The sequence below is a fragment of the Oncorhynchus nerka genome, unplaced genomic scaffold, assembly GCF_034236695.1.
Source record: "Oncorhynchus nerka isolate Pitt River unplaced genomic scaffold, Oner_Uvic_2.0 unplaced_scaffold_865, whole genome shotgun sequence".
Taxonomy (NCBI): Eukaryota; Metazoa; Chordata; class Actinopteri; order Salmoniformes; family Salmonidae; genus Oncorhynchus; species Oncorhynchus nerka.
In genome coordinates this window covers 277,376-298,326 of record NW_027040419.1, presented here as the reverse complement: position 1 = coordinate 298,326, position 20,951 = coordinate 277,376, and the positions used below count along the sequence as shown (strand labels likewise).

At 49.0% G+C, this 20,951-nt stretch overlaps 1 protein-coding gene across 1 annotated transcript in view; it reads left to right on the top strand.

Annotated features, from left to right (window-relative positions):
• Positions 1-2,336: 2,336 nt before the first annotated feature.
• The window catches only part of LOC135570987 (scavenger receptor cysteine-rich type 1 protein M130-like), a 70,886-nt gene continuing 52,271 nt past the window's right edge, over positions 2,337-20,951 (top strand). The window contains exons 1-7 of the mRNA XM_065016803.1: positions 2,337-2,604; positions 4,092-4,121; positions 18,017-18,328; positions 18,757-19,062; positions 19,188-19,463; positions 20,081-20,386; positions 20,512-20,790. Coding sequence (XP_064872875.1) covers positions 2,532-2,604; positions 4,092-4,121; positions 18,017-18,328; positions 18,757-19,062; positions 19,188-19,463; positions 20,081-20,386; positions 20,512-20,790 — 1,582 coding nt within the window. The 5' untranslated portion in view covers positions 2,337-2,531. The remainder of the gene's footprint in view (positions 2,605-4,091; positions 4,122-18,016; positions 18,329-18,756; positions 19,063-19,187; positions 19,464-20,080; positions 20,387-20,511; positions 20,791-20,951) is intronic.

Genomic DNA, 20,951 nt, shown 5'->3' with positions numbered 1-20,951 from the left:
TCTCCTGGACCAGACAGCATCACAGGAGGTATTCTCCTGGACCAGACAGCATCACAGGTGCTATTCTCCTGGACCAGACAGCACAGCATCAGACAGCATCAGGTGATATTCTCCTGGACCAGACAGCATCACAGGTGGTATTCTCCTGGACCAGACAGCATCACAGGTGGTATTCTCCTGGACCAGACAGCATCACAGGTGATATTCTCCTGGACCAGACAGCATCACAGGAGGTATTCTCCTGGACCAGACAGCATCACAGGTGCTATTCTCCTGGACCAGACAGCATCACAGGTGATATTCTCCTGGATCAGACAGCATCACTGGTGATATTCTCCTGGACCAGACAGCATCACAGGTGATATTCTCCTGGACCAGACAGCATCACAGGTGGTATTCTCCTGGACCAGACAGCATCACAGGTGGTATTCTCCTGGACCAGACAGCATCACAGGTGATATACTCCTGGACCAGACAGCTGGGTGAATACACTATATATACAATAGTATGTGGACACCCCTTCAAATTAGTAGATTGGGCCATTTCAGCCACACCAGTTGCTGACAGGTGTTTAAAATTAAGCAAATAGCCATGCAATCTCCATAGACAAACATTGGCAGTAGAATGGCCTTAATGAAGATCTCAGTAACTTTCAACATGGCACCGTCACAGGATGGCACCTTTCCAACAAGTCAGTTTGTCAAATTCCTGCCCTGCTGGAGCTGCCTGGTCGACTGTAAGTGCTGTTATTGTGAAGTGGAAACATCTGGGACCAACAACGGCTCAGCCAAGAAGTAGTGGGCCAAACAAGCTCACAGAACAGGACCGCCGAGTGCTGAAGAGGGTAACGTGTAAAAATCATCTGTACTTGGTTGCAACACTCACTAACGAGATCCAAACTGCCTCTGGAAGCAACATCAGCACAATAAACTGTTTGTCAGGAGCTTCCTGAAATGGGTTTCCACGGCCGAGCAGCTGCATACAAACCTAAGATCAATATGGGCAATGTCAAGCGTCGGCTTGAGTGGTGTAAAACTCACAGCCACTGGACTCTGGAGCAGTGGAAACGTATTCTCTGGAGTAATGAATCATCTTCACCTTCTAGCAATCCAACACACTAATCTGGGTTTGGAGGATGCAAGGAGAACGCTACCTGCCACAATGCATAGTGACAACTGTAAAGTTTGGTGGAGGAGGAATAATGGTCTGGGGCTGTTTTCATGGTTCGGGCCTTTTAGTTCCAGTTAAGGGAAATCTCAATGCTACAGCATAGAATGACATTCTAGACTATTCTGTGCTTCCAACTTTGTGGCAACAGTTTGGGGAAGGCCCTTTCCTGTTTCAGCATGACAATGCCCCTGTACACAAAGCGAGTTCAATACATGAATGGTTAGTTGAGATTGGTGTGGAAGAACTTCACAAAGCCCTGACATTAAAAACGTCAAACACCTTTGGGATGAATTGGAACGCTGACTGAAAGGCCTCATCGCCCGACCTCACTAATGCTCTTGGAATGGAAGCAAGTCCTCGCAGCAATGTTCCAACATCTAGAGGAAAGCCTTCCCAGAAGAGTGGAGGCTGTTATAGCAGCAATGGGGGTACTAAATCCATGCAAATGCCCATGATTTTGGATTGAGATGTTTGACGAGCAGGTGTCCACATACTTTTGTTGATTTCGTGTATATACTGCAGGCAGGCCCTCCTCTCCTCTTCTCCCCCTCTTCTCTTCTCTTCTCTTCTCTCTCTTTCTTCTCCCCCCTCATCTCTCCTCTTCTACCCCCTCCTCTCCTCTTCTCCCCCCCTCTCCTCCTCCTCTTCTCCCTTCTCTCCTCTCCTCTTCTCCCCCCCTCCTCTCCCTCTCCTCTTCTTCTCCCTTCTCTCCTCCCCCCTCCCCCTCTCCTCTCCTCTTCTCCCTTCTCTCCTCTCCTCCCCTCCTCTCCTCTCCTCTTATCCCTTCTCTCCTCTCCTCTCCCCCCTCCCCTCTCCTCTCCTCTCCTCTCCTCCTCCTCCTCTCCTCCTCTCCTCCTCTCCCTTCTCTCCTCTCCTCTTCCCTTCCACCTCTCCTCTTCTCCCTTCTCTCCTCTTTCTCCCCCCTCCTCTCATCTTCTCCCTCCTCCTCCTCTCCCCTTCTCTCCTTCCCTCCCCCTCCCCCTCTCCTCTTCTCCCCCCTCCTCTCCTCTTCTCCCCCTCTCCTCTCCTCCTCTTCTCCCCCTCTCCTCCTCCTCTTCTCCCCCTCTCCTCTTCTCCCATCTTCTCCCCCCTCTCCTCTTATCCCCTCTTCTCCCCCCTTGAACTCAAGAAATAGAAAGTTAGAGGTGATATTATAGGACACTATGTGAAATGTTGCTGCTCTGTCAGCAGTTTCCTGTGGACTTTTTCAGTTTGCTGTAGTGTGTTCAACCACTGATCCAAGATAAGTTGCTAAGAAGTTTATCTCACATCAAAGACCTAACGAACGAATGACATAGAAGTCATATAGCCGAGCAGCACGTTCCAGTCTTCAGTCCTCTCTACATGACAGTGACTTGTGTATGTCAGTGGAGCCCCAGTTAGAGACAGACATGATACCTGCAGTGGTACTGATGACCCTGTTGTGGAGCACAGGTAGGATGCTGTTATACTACTATACACTTGTGACAGTTACTGAGATATGTTTTGATATTGTAAGATATATTATAATTTGCAGGGTTAGTAAAATAACATGCAACTGGAAGCAATCAGTAAAAATGTGATCACCTGTAAATGTACTTTACTGTAGTCTAACTGTCCATCTGGGGACAGGCACTAATGTCAGTTAAGTTGTGATGGTGTCATGCATCTGACTGTTGTATATTCAGTGTGTCAATGATTGATTGTATCTGTCTCTATGTAAATGAATGAGAGTATATATTATGTATTATATATTATATTGGTGTTATGTTAGAGTAGGAGAAGGGAGGGGTGTAGATGATAGAGGTCTATGAGCTGAGTCAAGATCAACAGGTCCAACACTACATGTCAGGAAGTGAGAGTGAACGAGAGAGAGATGGAATAGAGAGGAGGGGTGGGGAGAGAGATTTGAGGAGGAGGAGAGAAAGGGAGGAGGGTAGGGAGAGAGGAGGGTAGGGGGGGGGGATGGGAAAGAGAATGGGAGAGGAGATGGGAGGGGAGGGCATAGAGCAAGATAGGAGAGAGAGAAAATGTTTGAGGAGAGAGGAGGGGAGGGGAGAAAGGAGGGTAGAAGAGAGAGGAGGGTAGGGAAGAGAGAAGGGGAGGGGAGAGAGAAGAAGGGGGAGGAGAGAGAGGAGGGAGGGAGAGAGGAGGGTAGGGAGAGAGAGTAGGGTATTGGAAATAGGAGGGTAGATGAGAGATGAGCATAGGGGTGAGAGAGATATGTGCAGGAGAGAGGAGGGTAGGGGAGAGAGGAGAAGAGTTTTAGAGAAAGAGGTAGAGGAGAGAGGAATATAGGGCACAGGCGGTAGGGGTGAGAGAAGGGGAGGAGAGAGAGGAGGGTAGGGGAGAGTGGAGGGTAGAGGAGGAGAGGGTGGAGGGAGAGAAGAGTAGAGGAGAGAGAAGGGTGGAGGAGAGAGAAGAGTAGAGGAGAGAGAAGGGTGGAGGAGAGAGAAGGGTGGAGGAGAGAGGAGGGTGGAGGAGAGAGAAGGGTGGAGGAGAGAGGAGGGTAGAGGAGGAGAGAGAGGATGGAAGAGTATAGTGAAGGGTAGGGGAGAGGAGAGCAGGAGATTTGAATTGAGAGAGGAGAGGTGAGAGGAGATTGTTGGGGTTGGGGATAGAGAGGAAGGTAGAGGAGGGAAGGGGAGAGTGAAGGGAGGAGGGTAGTGGAGAGAGATTTGAGAAGGAGAAAGGTGGGTAGGGAGAGGAGGGTAGGAGGGAGGGAAGGGTAGAGCAGAGAGGGGGAATGTGTTTACACATGGGTGTTGTTTGCACCATACCAACGATAAGCCTGTCTTCCCCATCACATCATGAAAGGTCATGTTGATGTTCATTTAACCTCTGTCTCTCTCTTCCTCTGACTCCTCCCTTTCTCCTTTGTTTCTCTCTATCTCTCGGTCTCTTTCTCTCTCTTTCTCCTCTGTCTCTCTCTTTCTTTTCAGATCTCCAGGCTCAAAGCGTCAGTCCACCAGGTAGGTAGACTATAAATCTACAGTGATTATAGCAGTTCAATATTAGTCAACTTTATTATCCCACATGGAGAAAGTCATGTGTCCATACAAACCATTCTAAAACCCAATAACAAGTAGTGTTTTATGGAACTACTAATACTTGACATATTATATATTATAATGGTCTGATGTTAGAGTAGGAGAAGGGGGGTGTAGATGATAGAGATCTGTTACCAAGGCAACAGGTAGAGAGAGAGAGGAAGGAGAGAGACGAGGGAACAGAAGACAGGAGGAGAGAGAGCGAGAAGGCGAGGAGAGAAATGAGATGTCAACAGAGATAGGGCTGACAGACTAACATGCAGCCAACTGAATATCTTGTCTTTACTGACTTCTCACCAGTGATGTCATCATAACCAGCAACCTTTTCCACTCTTGGTCCGGCTCATCTTGACCCCTGACCTCTGAAATTAATGATTTAGAAAACTGACAAAAGCAAATGTTTTAATTTAGATTTAATCTCATCTGCAAAGAGAGTTACACATTTGCATGGAAGGGGATTGTACACTACATGACCAAAAGTATGTGGACACCTGCTCGTCTAACATCTGATTCCAAAATCATGGGCATTAATATGGAGTTGGTCCACCCTTTGCTGCTATAACAGCCTCCACTGTTCTGCGAAGACTTTCCACTAGATGTTGGAACATTGCTGCTATAACAGCCTCCACTCTTCTGGGAAGGCTTTCCACTAGATGATGGAACATTGCTGCTATAACAGCCTCCACTCTTCTGGGAAGGCTTTCCACTAGATGTTGGAACATTGCTGCGGGGACTTACTTCCATTCAGCCACAACAGCATTAGTGAGGTTGGGCGATTAGGCCTGGCTCGCAGTCGGCGTTTCAGTTCATCCCTAAAGGTATTCAATGGGGTTTAGGTCAGGGCTCTGTGAAGGCCAGTAAAGTTCTTCCACATCGATCTCAACAAACTATTTCTGTATGGACCTCGCTTTGTGCACAGGGGCATTGTCATGCTGAAACAGGAAAGGGCCTTCCCCAAACTGTTGCCACAAAGTTGGAAGCACAGAATAGTCTAGAATGTCATTGTATGCTGTAGCGATTAGATTTCCCTTCAATGAAACTAAGGGGCCTAACACAATCCATTAAAAACAACCCCAGACCATTATTCCTCCTCCACCAAACTTTACAGTTGGCACTATGCTTTGGGGCAGGTAGTGTTCTCCTGGCATCTGCCAAACCCAGGTTTGTGGTACGGACTGCCAGATGGTGAAAAGTGATTCAACACTCCAGAGAAAGTGTTTCCACTCCAGCAGACGCTTAGCATTGCACATGGTGATCTTAGGCTTGTGTGCTGCTGCTCTGCTGTAGAAACCCATTTCATGAAGCTCCAGACGAACAGTTCTTGTGCTGAAGTTTCTTCCAGAGGAAGTTTGGAATTCGGAAGTGAGTGTTACAACCGAGGACAGATGATTTTTACACGCGACAAACTTCAGCACTCGCGGTCCCGTTCTGTGAGCTTGTGTGAGCTACCACTTCGAGGCTAAGCCACTGCTGCTCCTAGACGTTTCCACGTCACAATAACAGCACTTATAGTTGACCGGGGCAGCTAAAGCAGGGTGGAAATTAGACCAACAGACTTGTTGGAAAGGTAGCTTACTATGATGGTGACGTATTGATTGTCACTGAGTTCTTCAGTAAGGCCATTGTACTGCTATTGTTTGTCTATGGAGATTGCATGGTGGTGTGCTCAATTTTTTTTCACAGGTCAGGAAGGGGTGTGGCTGAAATAGCCAAATCCACTCATTTGAAGGGGCGTCCACATACTTTTGTACATACTGTAAGGTGTATCTGGGTCGGCCCGTCCTCCACCACCCCAACCCAACACATCCCACTCAGCTTTAGGATCTTAGTGAAACATTCATTATTGGTTTCAGGTGTGTTAGGTCAAGGCCAGAGTGACAACCCACAGGACAGCAGACCCCCAGGGCAGGACGGAACAACCCAGCAGCTGTTGAAAACAGGAAGTGGGCATCTTTTCAATACAGACTCCTTTAGTTGTACTGTTTTCAATATAAGACATCCAGACCTTATTCAAGTTGTCCAGTAAACCCTTATAAGAGGTGAAATTAAGCAGTAGAAAGTTAGAGGTGATATTATAGCAGACACTATGAAACATTGCTGCCCTGTGAGCAGTTTCCTGTGGGGGTTTTCAGAACAGATGAGTTTGCTGTTGGTAGCTTGGTTCAACCACTGATCAAAGATAAGTTGCTGAGAAGTTTATCTCACATCATTGACGTAAAGAACTAACGAGATAAAAGTCATACAGACTAGCAGTATGTTCCACTATTCAGTCCTCTCTCCCTGACCCCCACCAGTCTGGTACTTAACTCAACACTCTCCCCGACCCCCACCAGTCTGGTACTTAACTCAACACTCTCCCCGACCCCCACCAGTCGAGTACATAATTCAACTCTCTCCCCGACCCCCACCAGTCTAGTACATAACTCAACTCTCTCCCTGACCCCCACCAGTCTAGTACATAACTCAACTCTCTCCCTGACCCCCACCAGTCTAGTTCATAACTCAACTCTCTCCCTGACCCCAACCAGTCTAGTACATAACTCAACTCTCTCCCTGACCCCCACCAGTCTAGTACATAACTCAACTCTCTCCCTGGCCCCCACCAGTCTAGTACATAACTAAACTCTCTCCCTGACCCCCACCAGTCTAGTACATAACTCAACTCTCTCCCCGACCCCCACCAGTCTAGTACATAACTCAACTCTCTCCCTGACCCCCACCAGTCTAGTACATACCTCAACTCTCTCCCTGACCCCCACCAGTCTAGTACATAACTCAACTCTCTCCCTGACCCCCACCAGTCTAGTACATAACTCAACTCTCTCCCTGACCCCCACCAGTCTAGTACATAACTCAACTCTCTCCCTGACCCCTACCAGTCTAGTACATAACTCAACTCTCTCCCTGACCCCCACCAGTCTAGTACATAACTCAACTCTCTCCCTGACCCCCACCAGTCTAGTACATAACTCAACTCTCTCCCTGACCCCCACCAGTCTAGTACATAACTCAACTCTCTCCGTGACCTCCACCAGTCTAGTACATAACTCAACTCTTTCCCTGACCCCCACCAGTCTAGTACATAACTCAACTCTCTCCCCGACCCCCACCAGTCTAGTACATAACTCAACTCTCTCCCTGACCCCCACCAGTCTAGTACCTAACTCAACTCTCTCCCTGACCCCCACCAGTCTAGTACATAACTCAACTCTCTCCCCGACCCCCACCAGTCTAGTACATAACTCAACTCTCTCCCTGACCCCCACCAGTCTAGTACATAACTCAACTCTCTCCCTGACCCCCACCAGTCTAGTACATAACTCAACTCTCTCCCTGACCCCCACCAGTCTAGTACATAACTCAACTCTCTCCCTGACCCCCACCAGTCTAGTACATAACTCAACTCTCTCCCTGACCCCCACCAGTCTAGTACATAACTCAACTCTCTCCCTGACCCCCACCAGTCTAGTACATAACTCAACTCTCTCCAACACAATTTCATTCCTACCTTTTGTTTGTTTTCATCCCAAGGGAAAGGTTTGGAAACACCTGCACATACATTAACACAGAAACAGCACAATTCATCTCATATGGCCTAGTAGTCCTGTAGAGCTCTTTAACATCCACACAGTATAGCTGGGTCTCCCTGTTCTGTCCCTATGTGTCCACTGCCCTGCAGAGCCCCAACCCAACACATCCCACTCAGCTTTAGGGTCTTAGTGAAACATTCACTATTGGTTTCAGGTGTGTTAGGTCAAGGCCAGAGTGACAACACACAGGACAGCAGACCCCCAGGACTGAACAACCCAGCAGCTATTGAAAACAGGAAGTGGGCATCTTTTCAATACAGACTCCTTTTGTTGTACTGTTTTCAATATAAAACATCCAGACCTTATTCAAGTTGTCCAGTAAACCCTTATAAGAGGTGAACTGAAGCAGTAGAAAGTTAGACTTGATATTATAGCAGACACTATATGTGTAACTTTGCTGCTCTGCCAGCAGTTTCCTGTGGAGTTTTTCTAATGTCAGTGTTTCCTGTATGTAGGTGGGTTTAACTGATCTTATCTGCTTAAAAGTTTGTCACGTCATAGATGTGACCTGAGTCAAACTCCACAGGCCTGATGCTATATGTCAGGAAGAGAGAGAGAACGAGAGAGAGAAAGGAGGAGAGAGTAGTGGAGAGAGAGGAGGGGAGGAGACAGAGGAGAGAGAGAGGAGGGGAGGAGACAGAGGAGAGAGTAGTGGAGAGAGAGAGGAGGGGAGGGGACAGAGGAGAGAGTAGTGGAGAGAGAGAGGAGGGGAGGGGACAGAGGAGAGAGTAGTGGAGAGAGAGAGGGGGAGGGGACAGAGGAGAGAGTAGTGGAGATCATCCTAAACCCTACCTGTAGTCTACCTACCTCTGGTATAATGCATTTCTACCTCTCACTCCATCAGTGTTGCTCTGTCTGCATCCTAATCCCTACCTGTAGTCTACCTACATCTGGTATAATGCATTTCCACCTCTCACTCCATCAGTGTTGCTTGTCCATCTTCCTGAATTAAAAGATGAACAGATCAATATTGTTGCATAACATCATTAAATATTGCTAAGTTATTTATCTATAGTGTGGATGTAGGGCTGTTTTTAGTATGTAATGAGCACCCAGATGCTGCGTATTCAACACAATAATATCAGACAGACCAGCTGGCCCGTGCTGCCTCCGTGTTGACTACTATGTTGCAATGTGAATATTATCAGAGTTGTCATTGATACTAAATGTTTCAGTTTCTCCGAGCCGCATCGTTCATTTATACAATGTTTCAATATTATCAGAGACACCTTGTTGATGCAATGCTTCAGTGTTCACAGAATGTTTCCTTTCCCTGGAGAATAATGCAGACAGGCAAATACAACATGATCTGGGTGCAGACATCATTAGGAACATCTCTGAATGCAGAGCAACAATGATTTAACAGCTAGTTAGCTACTTCACATGCTGATATTGTCTTTGGTATTATTGTGTGTAGATACATTTAGCTAGCCAGCCAGCCCACACAGAGAGCATTGCATTATGGATGTTGTAGTCGACTTGAGCTGCAACAGATTTCCTCAACGATTTTCCATCTTGTTACCAACCTTATTATTAGGGAAGCACCGATAGTACATTTATGGCCGATACCGATATCCAATATTTTCCTTTCCAAAAAGAAACCATACCGATAACCGATATAAAACATTTTGCGACCTTTTAAGCATTCTAGTACAGTTAAATAGTGAATGTCTGGGGGCATTTCTGTTAGTTTTTGCTGTTCTCCAAATACTACTTTCGAGTTTATAGTAAATTAGCTTCAACTGGTGGAGGGATTCGACACACCCCATTTAGCCATACCCTAGGTTTATCTGTATTTCTACACACCCCATTTAGCCATACCCTAGGTTTATCTGTATTTCTACACACCCCATTTAGCCATACCCTAGGTTTATCTGTATTTCTACACATCCCATTTAGCCATACCCTAGGTTTATCTGTATTTCTACACATCCCATTTAGCCATACCCTAGGTTTATCTGTATTTCTACACACCCCATTTAGCCATACCCTAGGTTTATCTGTATTTCTACACACCCCATTTAGCCATACCCTAGGTTTATCTGTATTTCTACACACCCCATTTAGCCATACCCTAGGTTTATCTGTATTTCTACACACCCCATTTAGCCATACCCTAGGTTTAGCTGTATTTAGCTGTAAAAAATCCACAATATATTGGACAGAACTATGAGGTCTAAAGGTCTGTCTTTCCAAGACATTCTGTTCATCTGCAAGCAGACCTGATGATTGTAGATGGAGGGAGAACCTGTTATTTAAAATGGAAGAATATAACTTCCTGTAGCCTATATAATGTAACAATGACAATCATCCCTTCATATATACTGTAGTTGAAGGTTATTTTAGTGTCATAAAAAGTGTTCATTAAAACAGATCAGGATGTTTGGTGGAAGGATTCAGTGTAGATGTTCTGCTGTGTATCGAGGGGTTTATATGAAAGTGGTAGATTTGTAATTCTTTACCAGAGAAAGTTCTGAATTACTTTTCTTTGGGTGACCTCAGTCTTTGACAATTCAGCTACTTTGTTAACAGTCCTACTGTAATGTTCTGGGTGTAGCTGGTGCAGAGGAGTCAGGACAGTAGAGATGAGTAACACATGTAACTTTACTCAAATATTCCAATAACGTGTCGTAAATACCGAGCCCACAGTAACAGACCGAACATACATAAAACAATCCCGCACAAAACCATGGGGAAAACAGAGGGTTAAATAATGAACATGTCATTTGGAATTGGAACCAGGCGTGTAAAACAAAGACAAAACAAATGGAAAATGAAAAATGGATCAGCGATGGCTAGAAGGCCGGTGGCGATGGCTACAAGGCCGGTGGCGATGGCTACAAGGCCGGTGGCGATGGCCAAAAGGCCGGTGGCGATGGCCAAAAGGCCGGTGGCGAAGGCCAAAAGGACGGTGGCGAAGGCTAGAAGGCCGGTGGCGAAGGATAGAAGGCCGGTGGCGATGGCTAGAAGGACGGTGGCGAAGGCTAGAAGGCCGGTGACGTCGCTGCCCGAACAAGGAGCGGGACCGACTTCTGTGGAAGTTGTAACAGTACCCCCCCTTGACACGCAGGGCGATCTGGATGGAGATGGTGGAACTCCCGCAGCAACGGAGGGTCCAAAACGTCCTCCACCGGCACCCAGCATCTCTCCTCCGGACCGTACCCCTCCCACTCCACAAGGTACTGAAGGATTTTCGCCCGACGCCTCGAGTCCAGTATGGCTCGAAAAGCATAAACCGGTGCCCCCTCGATGTCCAGAGGGGGTGGAGGAACCACCTGCACCTCAGGCTCCTGGAGTGGACCAGCCACCACCGGCCTGAGGAGAGACACATGGAACGAGGGGTTAATACGGTAATCGGGGGGAAGCTGTAACCTGAAGCAAACCTCGTTCAGTCTCCTCAGGACTTTGAACCGCGGGCCCAGCTTCCGGCAGGGCAGGCGGAGGGGCAGGTTTCGGGTCGAGTGCCAGACCGGTGAAAACCCGATGGCGGAGGTGAAAACCAGAGGTAAGGCTGACCGAGACCCAGACGTTCCATGAACGCCCTCCAGACCCTTGACGTGAACTGGGGACCTCGATCAGACACTCTATCCTCTGGCACCCCATAGTGCCTATAAGACATGTGTAAACATGGCCTCCTCAGTCTGTAGGGCCGTAGGGAGATCGGGCAAAGGAAGGAGACCGCAGGACTTAGAGAACAGATCCACAATGACCAGGATCGTGAGGGAGGAAGATCCTTGAGGAAGTCCACAGAAAGGTGCAACCAAGGTCATTGTGGAAGGTAAGGGCTGTAACGTCCCTCTGGGCAGGTGGAGGGAGTGGGCTCTGTACGTAACACGCTCGATGTCCGCGTTCAGCTCCCACACTACCGGTGCCACCAGGCAAGAGGCCGGAAGTTCGGGAGTGTGATCTATGGACCGCTCCTCTGTGTCATACATCCGGGACAGTGTGTCTGCCTTAGCGTTCTGGGAACCTGGTCTGTAGGACAGTGTGTCTGCCTTAGCGTTCTGGGAACCTGGTCTGTAGGACAGTGTGTCTGCCTTAGCGCTCTGGGAACCTGGTCTGTAGGACAGTGTGTCTGCCTTAGCGTTCTGGGAACCTGGTCTGTAGGACAGTGCGTCTGCCTTAGCGTTCTGGGAACCTGGTCTGTAGGACAGTGCGTCTGCCTTAGCGTTCTGGGAACCTGGTCTGTAGGACAGTGTGTCTGCCTTAGCGTTCTGGGAACCTGGTCTGTAGGACAGTGCGTCTGCCTTAGCGTTCTGGGAACCTGGTCTGTAGGACAGTGCGTCTGCCTTAGCGTTCTCAGAACCTGGTCTGTAGGACAGTGTGTCTGTCTTAGCATTCTTGGAACCTGGTCTGTAGGACAGTGCGTCTGCCTTAGCGTTCTGGGAACCTGGTCTGTAGGACAGTGCGTCTGCCTTAGCGTTCTCAGAACCTGGTCTGTAGGACAGTGTGTCTGTCTTAGCATTCTTGGAACCTGGTCTGTAGGACAGTGCGTCTGCCTTAGCGTTCTGGGAACCTGGTCTGTAGGACAGTGCGTCTGCCTTAGCGTTCTGGGAACCTGGTCTGTAGGACAGTGTGTCTGCCTTAGCGTTCTGGGAAACTGGTCTGTAGGACAGTGAAAACAAAAAGGGTAAAAAACAACATGGCCCACCTTGCCTGGCGAGGGTTCAGTCTCCACCTTGCCTGGCGAGGGTTCAGTCTCCACCTTGCCTGGCGAGGGTTCAGTCTCCACCTTGCCTGGCGAGGGTTCAGTCTCCACCTTGCCTGGCGAGGGTTCAGTCTCCACCTTGCCTGGCGAGGGTTCAGTCTCCACCTTGCCTGGCGAGGGTTCAGTCTCCACCTTGCCTGGCGAGGGTTCAGTCCCCACCTTGCCTGGCGAGGGTTCAGTCTCCACCTTGCCTGGCGAGGGTTCAGTCTCCACCTTGCCTGGCGAGGGTTCAGTCTCCACCTTGCCTGGCGAGGGTTCAGTCTCCACCTTGCCTGGCGAGGGTTCAGTCTTCACCTTGCCTGGCGAGGGTTCAGTCTTCACCTTGCCTGGCGAGGGTTCAGTCTCCCGGTCCCCCACATCTTAGTTTCACTCCGCCGGGCTGAGCTTCTTCGAAAAGAAAGCACAGGGGTAGACCTTTAGTGGCGTACCCGAGCGCTGAGAGAGCACGGCTCCTCACCCAGATCCCAGCAGGGGAGCCGAGGTAAACAGAGCCCTCAGGTGACCAAAAGCCCTGTCCGCCTCAGCCGTCCACTGCAGTCGCACCGGCCCCCCCTTCAGCAGTGAGGTAATGGGAGTCGCTACCTGACCAAAGCCCCCGATAAACCTCCGGTAGTAGTTGGCTACCTGACCAAAGCCCCAGATAAACCTCCGGTAGTAGTTGGCTACCTGACCAAAGAAAATCCCGGAAAATCTCGTCTACAAAGGCCTGGAAGACATCAACCCGTACGGCATGACAAGGTACTCATAGTGCCCTGAGGTGGTACTAAATGACGTCTTCCACTCGTCCCCTCCCGGATACGCACCAGGTTGTAAGCGCTCCTGAGATCCAATTTTGTGAAGAAGCCCTGTGCATTGACTCTATCGCACTGGATATGAGAGGCAGCAGGTAGCTGTACCTCACAGTGATTTGGTTGATACCTTGATAGTCAATGCAGGGCGCAGACCGCCATCCTTCTTCACCGCCAGAACAAGGACAGGGACCGACTTCGGCGGAAGTCGTGACACCTACAACTGTCACCTTATGTAACAACTGATTTACTTAACTAAAGGCACATCTCAATATGTGGTCCAGGTGTCTTAGTGTTCCTATAGAAACCTGTGTCCAAACTCAGCATTAAATAGCATCTAATCAGAATAGTGTACAGAGCTAAGTTATTACAGCTATTTAAATGTAATGCGCTTTTTAGTGTTTATTCTGTGTCATTAAAAAAATCACTGTTGCCTATTAGATCAATATCAGTGTGAACACATCTGATTGGACTAGATCCATGTTGAGGTGAGACACGTCTGATTGGACTAGATCCATGTTGAGGTGAGACACGTCTGATTGGACTAGATCCATGTTGGGGTGAGACACGTCTGATTGGACTAGATCCATGTTGAGGTGAGGCACATCTGATTGGACTAGATCCATGTTGAGGTGAGGCACATCTGATTGGATTAGATCCATGTTGAGGTGAGACACGTCTGATTGGACTAGATCCATGTTGAGGTGAGACATGTCTGATTGGACTAGATCCATGTTGAGGTGAGACACGTCTGATTGGACTAGATCCATGTTGAGGTGAGACGCGTCTGATTGGACTAGATCCATGTTGAGGTGAGGCACGTCTGATTGGACTAGATCCATGTTGAGGTGAGACACGTCTGATTGGACTAGATCCATGTTGAGGTGAGGCACGTCTGATTGGACTAGATCCATGTTGAGGTGAGGCACGTCTGATTGGACTAGATCCATGTTGAGGTGAGGCCATTCCATGTCTTTATTGGTTTGTGAGAGAAGGCAGTTTGGGAGAAGGTGGTGGACCGTTTGAGGAGTCTATAGTTCCCCTGGTGGAGGTTCTTGGAACACTGATATTTAAGTCTGAGGTTGATGAAAACAAATTTGGTGCTGAAATGTTGTGTGTTATCTTGAATACCATGCAGATGTTGGAGTACAGAATGAAATGGAGAGGAGAGGGGAGGAGAGGAGAAGTGGGGGGAGTAGAGGAGAGGAGAAGGGGAGGAGAAGAGAAGAGAAGAGGAGAAGAGAGGAGAGGAGAAGAGAGGAGAGAGGGGGTGACGAGGAAAGGGGGAGAAGAGGAGAGGGGGAGATAAGGGGGGATAGGGGCAGAATAGGAGAAGAGAGGGGGAGAAGAGAGGGGGAGAAGAGTAGAGGGGAGAAGAGGAGAAGAGAGAGGAGGAGAAGAGGAGAACAGAGAGGGAGAAGAGGAGAGGAGAAGGGGAGAAGAGGAAAGGGAGAGAAGAGTAGAGGGGGAGAAGAGGAAAGGGAGAGAAGAGTAGAGGGGGAGAAGAGGAAAGGGAGAGAAGAGTAGAGGGGGAGAAGAGGAAAGGGAGAGAAGAGTAGAGGGGGAGAAGAGGAAAGGGAGAGGAGTAGAGGGGGAGAAGAGGAAAGGGAGAGAAGAGTAGAGGGGGAGAAGGGGAGAAGAGAAGAGGAGAAGAGAGGAGAGGAGAAGAGAGGAGAGAGGGGGTGACGAGGAAAGGGGGAGAAGAGGAGAGGGGGAGATAAGGGGGGATAGGGGCAGAATAGGAGAAGAGAGGGGGAGAAGAGAGGGGGAGAAGAGAGGGGGAGAAGAGAGAGGGGAGAAGAGGAGAACAGAGAGGGAGAAGAGGAGAACAGAGAGGGAGAAGAGGAGAACAGAGAGGGAGAAGAGGAGAACAGAGAGGGAGAAGAGGAGAACAGAGAGGGAGAAGAGGGGAGAAGAGGAAAGGGAGAGAAGAGTAGAGGGGGAGAAGAGTAGAGGGGAGAAGAGGAAAGGGAGAGAAGAGTAGAGGGGGAGGAGAAGAGAGGGGAGGTGAGAAGACTAGAAGAGAGGGGAGGGGAGAAGACGAGAGAGAGAAGAGGATAAGAGGGTAAGGGGGAGAGGAGGTGGAGAAGAGAAGGGGAGAAGAGAGGGGGAGAAGGTGGAGAGGAAGAGGAGAAGAGAGGTGGGAGAAGAGAGAGAGAGAGAGGGGGAGGAGAAGAGATGGGGAGAGCAGAGGGGTGAGAAGAGGTGAGGGGGAAGAGGTGGAGAAGAGAAGAGGACAGGGGGAGAAGAGGAGAGGGGAGGGGGAAGAGAGGTGGAGAAGAGAAGAGGAGAGGGGGAGAAGAGGAAAGGGGAGGGGGAAGAGAGGTGGAGAAGAGAAGAAGAGAGGTGGAGAAGAGGAGAGGGGGAGGGGAGAAGAGAGGTGGAGAAGAGAGTGGGAGCAGGGAGGAGAAATGAGGGGGGAGAAGAGCAGAGGGGTGAGAAGGGGAGAAGGGAGGGGTAGAATTGGGGAGAAGAGGAGAAGAGAGGAGAGAAGCGGGGGGAGTTGAGGAGAAGAGGTGGTAAAACGGAGGAAGGGGAGAAGAGGAGAGGGGGAGAAGATGAAGAGAAAGGGGGAGAAGAATAGAGGTGGGAGGAGAGGAGAGGGTAGGGGAGGGGAGAGGAGAGGAGAGGGGGAGGAGAAGGGGGAGAAGAGTGGGGAGAAGGGGGAGAAGAGAGGGGAGAGTAGTAGAGGTGGGAGGAGAGTGGAGGAGAGGAGAGGGGAGGAGAAGAGGAAGGGGAGAAGAGAGGTAGGAGAATGAGGAGAAGAGGAGGGGAGAAGGGGGAGAAGAGGAGAGGGGGAGAAGATGAAGAGAGAGGGGGAGAAGAGGGGTGGGTGAAGAGTACAGGGGGAGAAGAGGGGGTGGGTGAAGTGGAGAGGGGGAGAGAGTGGGTGGGTGAAGAGGAGAGTGGGGAGAAGAGGGGGTGGGTGAAGAGAAGGGAGAGGAGAGGAGTAGAGAGGGGGAGAGGGTAGGAGAGGGGCGAGGAGGGGGGGAGAAGAGGAGAAGAGGAGGGGAGAAGAGAAGGGAGAAGAATAGAGGTGGGAGGAGAGGGTAGGAGAGGGGCGAGGAGAGGAGAGGAGAAGAGGAGGGGGAGAAGAGTGGGGGAGAAGGGGGAGAAGAGGAGAAGAGAGGGAGAGTAGTAGAGGTGGGAGGAGAGTGGAGGAGAGGGGCGAGGAGAGGAGAGGGGAGGAGAAGAGGAGGGGAGAAGGGGAGAAGAGAGGTAGGAGAATGAGGAGGGAGAAGGGGGAGAAGAGTAGAGGGGGAGAAGAGGGGTGGGTGAAGAGTACAGGGGGAGAAGAGGGGGTGGGTGAAGTGGAGAGGGGAGAGAGTGGGTGGGTGAAGAGGAGAGTGGGGAGAAGAGGGGGTGGGTGAAGAGAAGGGAGAGGAGTAGAGAGGGGAGAGGGTAGGAGAGGAGAAGAGATGGAGAGAAGAGGAGAAGAGAGGGGTTGAAGAGGAGAGGAGAGGGGGAGAAGAGGGGAGAAGAGTAGAGGTGGGAGGAGAGGGTAGGAGACGAGAAGAGAGGGGTTGAAGAGGAGAGGAGAGGGGGAGAAGAGGAGAAGAGGAGGGGAGAAGAGAAGGGAGAAGAATAGAGGTGGGAGGAGAGGGTAGGAGAGGGGCGAGGAGAGGGGGAGGAGGGGAGAAGAGAAGGGAGAAGAATAGAGGTGGGAGGAGAGGGTAGGAGAGGGGCGAGGAGAGGAGAAGAGGAGGGGAGAAGGGGGAGAAGGGGAGAAGAGTGGGGGAGAAGGGGAGAAGAGGAGAAGAGAGGGGAGAGTAGTAGAGGTGGGAGGAGATTGGAGGAGAGGGGCGAGGAGAGGAGAGGGGAGGAGAGGAGAAGAGGGGGAGAAGGGGAGAGGAGAGGTAGGAGAATGAGGAGAAGAGGAGGGGAGAAGGGAGTAGAGGGTAGGAGAGGAGAAGAGAGGGGGAGAAGAGGAGAAGAGAGGGGTTGAAGAGGAGAGGAGAGGGGGAGAAGAGTAGAGGTGGGAGGAGAGGGGAGGAGAGGGGCGAGGAGTGGAGAGGGGAGGAGAGGAGAGGGGGAGAAGAGGGGGTGGGTGAAGAGGAGAGGGGTTGAAGAGGAGAGGAGGGGGAGAAGAGGAGAAAAGAGGGGTTGAAGAGGAGGAGAGAGGGGGTGAAGAGGAGAGGGGAGAAGAGTAGAGGTGGGAGGAGAGGAGAAGAGAGGGGGAGTTCATTAACTCAATTCTATTGACAATGTTTGTCTATGGAGATTGCATGGCTGAGTGCTTGATTTTATACATCTGTCAGGAAGGGGTGTAGCTGAAATAGAGTCCACTAATTTGAAGGGGTGTCCACATACTTTTGTATATATAGTGTATGTACACGTTGTTGCACCATACCAACGATAAGCCTGTCTTCCCCATCACATCATGAAAGGTCATGTTGATGTTCATTTAACCTCTGTCTCTCTCTTCCTCTGATTCCTCCCTTTCTCCTCTGTCTCTCTCTTTCTCCTCAGATCTCCAGGCTCAAATCGTCAGTCCACCAGGTAGGTAGAGTATAAATCTACAGTGATTATAGCAGTTCAATATTAGTCAACTTTATTATCCCACATGGAGAAATTCATGTGTCCATACAAACCATTCTAAACCCCAATAACAAGTAGTGTTTTATGGAACTACTAATACTTGTCAACCACAAAGCATTACTGCTGTTAGAATAACAGAATCACTGTCATCATCTGTCCTCACCACTGTGTTTTCCTCTCTGCTGTTTACAGCTGAATACTCAGTCAGACTGGTGAATGGGACCACTTCCTGTTCTGGGACAGTGGAAATCTTCTATGAAGGAGAGTGGTTGGGTCTATGCAATAGGTGGTGGGACATGATGAAAGAGGTTAAGGTTGTGTGTAGAGAGCTGGACTGTGGGAATCCTGTATCTGTATCTAGAGGACCTCTGATTGAAGATGGAAGAAGAGGAGTCACACTATATAGTATTTGTAGTGGAGATGAGTCTTCTATTAGATGGTGTGACATCAAAGGAGGACCTGGTTTCTGTTTTGGTGGATATTATCATCATGTGACCTGTTCAGGTAAGAGACTGGTCATATTGAGAGATTTATTTATACATTATACAATATTACCATGTATCATGTTTTATGTGTTTTTATTTCATTTAAATAGAGGGAGAGATGTCAGATGTATTTAAACATTATATTTGTGTTTGTCATATTGGTTTATGGGAGATGTTCATGGGCAGATCATTGTAGATCAGATGGTACTGAAGTGAAGCTGCCTGATGGATGTCCAGCTGTTTATTTTCTATAAAGTGAAGTGAACTTATTCCTGTCTCCTGCCTGCATTATTCCCAACCCGATCCTGAGTGACTAAGAACCCATTTCTACCTCTTACAGTATCAAACATAGCAAACTACTATCTTTTATCCAACATATTTGTGTTTAGTCCTTGACAGTGTCATCAACAAAACTGATTGAATGTTCAACCAACTCTTTTTCTCCAGAGTCTGTGCGGCTTGTGGATGGAGCTGGTCTCTGCTCTGGGAGAGTGGAGGTGAAGTCCAATCAGTCCTGGGCCTCAGTGTGTGAAGCTGACTTTGACCGGCAGGATGCAGAGGTAGTCTGTAGGGATGTTGGCTGTGGGGCTCCTGCAGCTCTACAGGGGGGGCTCTATGGAGGAGGTGAGGGTCAGACCTGGGATAAAGAGTTCCAGTGTAAAGGCAAAGAGTCCCTTCTCCTGGACTGTGACACCTCAGACAGAGAGAACAACACCTGCCTACCTGGTAATGCTGTTGGACTCACCTGCTCAGGTAAGAAACAGTTTGTCACTCAATCAACATTGTTTCTCATCTGGAGTGAAGAATATGAGAGACAATATAGGTGTGTTTTAGTGAGAAAATAGTAAGATTACTGTCTCTCTCTTTTCTTTTCTCAGAGCCTGATGATGTGAGGCTGGTGGGAGGAGGCAGTCGCTGTGCTGGTAGAGTGGAGTGGTACGACCAGGGAGAGTGGAGGACTGTGGGATCTGACTGGGACCAGGAGGATGTAGCTGCAGTAGTGTGTAGACAGCTGGGTTGTGGTTCCACTGTTTCAGCACTACCTGGATACACCACTGGAGGGTTTGGAGTTTTCTGTGATGGGGATGAGTCTTCACTGAGGAAGTGTAGAAGATCGTATGATCTCCGTCCTGGACTCACAGTGATCTGCTCAGGTCATAACAATAGATTATAATTACATTCAACTGATTTCCTTCATTCATACAACTTCCTCTGCACCTCTCATGATGACTGTTTAACTTGTCAGTCTGCTTTACTAAATAGATCACTCAGTCAAGTAGGAATCAAATACAACTTAAATATCCCAGAATGCTTTGTAGTTGAGTGTTATCTCAGTGAACGTCTCTACTCACTACCACTGTCACAAAGAGAGAATGAGGGAGGAGGAGAGGAAGAGGGAGATATGGGAGAGATCAAATATATTTTCATCACTGACTTCTCACCAGTGATGTCATCATAACCAGTAACCTGTTCCTCTCTTGGCCCATCCTGACAATGACATACAGTATCAGACCTTGTAGATCAGATGGTACTGAAGTGAAGCTGCCTGATGGATGTCCAGCTGTTTATTTTCTATAAAGTGAAGTGAACTTATTCCTGTCTCCTGCCTGCATTATTCCCAACCCGATCCTGAGTGACTAAGAACCCATTTCTACCTCTTACAGTATCAAACATAGCAAACTACAATCTTTTATCCAACATATTTGTGTTCAGTCCTCGACAGTGTCATCAACAAAACTGATTGAATGTTCAACCAACTCTTTTTCTCCAGAGTCTGTGCGGCTTGTGGATGGAGCTGGTCTCTGCTCTGGGAGAGTGGAGGTGAAGTCCAATCAGTCCTGGGCCTCAGTGTGTGAAGCTGACTTTGACCGGCAGGATGCAGAGGTAGTCTGTGGGGAGCTTGGCTGTGGGGCTCCTGCAGCTCTACAGGGGGGGCTCTATGGAGAAGGTGGGGGTCAGACCTGGGATAAAGAGTTCCAGTGTAAAGGCAAAGAGTCCCTTCTCCTGGACTGTGACACCTCAGACAGAGAGAACAACACCTGCCTACCTGGTAATGCTGTTGGACTCACCTGCTCAGGTAAGAAACAGTTTGTCACTCAGTCAACATTGTTTCTCATCTGGAGTGAAGAATATGAGAGACAATATAGGTGTGTTTTAGTGAGAAAATAGTAAGATTACTGTCTCTCTCTTTTCTTTTCTCAGAGCCTGATGATGTGAGGCTGGTGGGAGGAGGCAGTCGCTGTGCTGGTGGAGTGGAGTGGTACTACCAGGGAGAGTGGAGGACTGTGGGAGTTGGAGTGTGGAACCAGGAGGATGTAGCTGCACTAGTGTGTAGACAGTTGGGTTGTGGCTCCACTGTTTCAGTACTACCTGGAAACACCACTAGAGGGTTTAGAGTTTCCTGTGATGGGTCTGTTTCTTCACTGAGGGAGTGTATAAGAATGTATGATCTCCGTCCTGGACTCACAGTGATCTGCTCAGGTAATAACAACATATTATAATTATATTCAACTGATTTCCTTCATTCATGCAACTTCCTCTGCACCTCTCATGATGACTGTTTAACTTGTCAGTCTGCTTTACTAAATAGATCACTCAGTCAAGTAGAAATCAAATACAACTTAAATATCCCAGAATGCTTT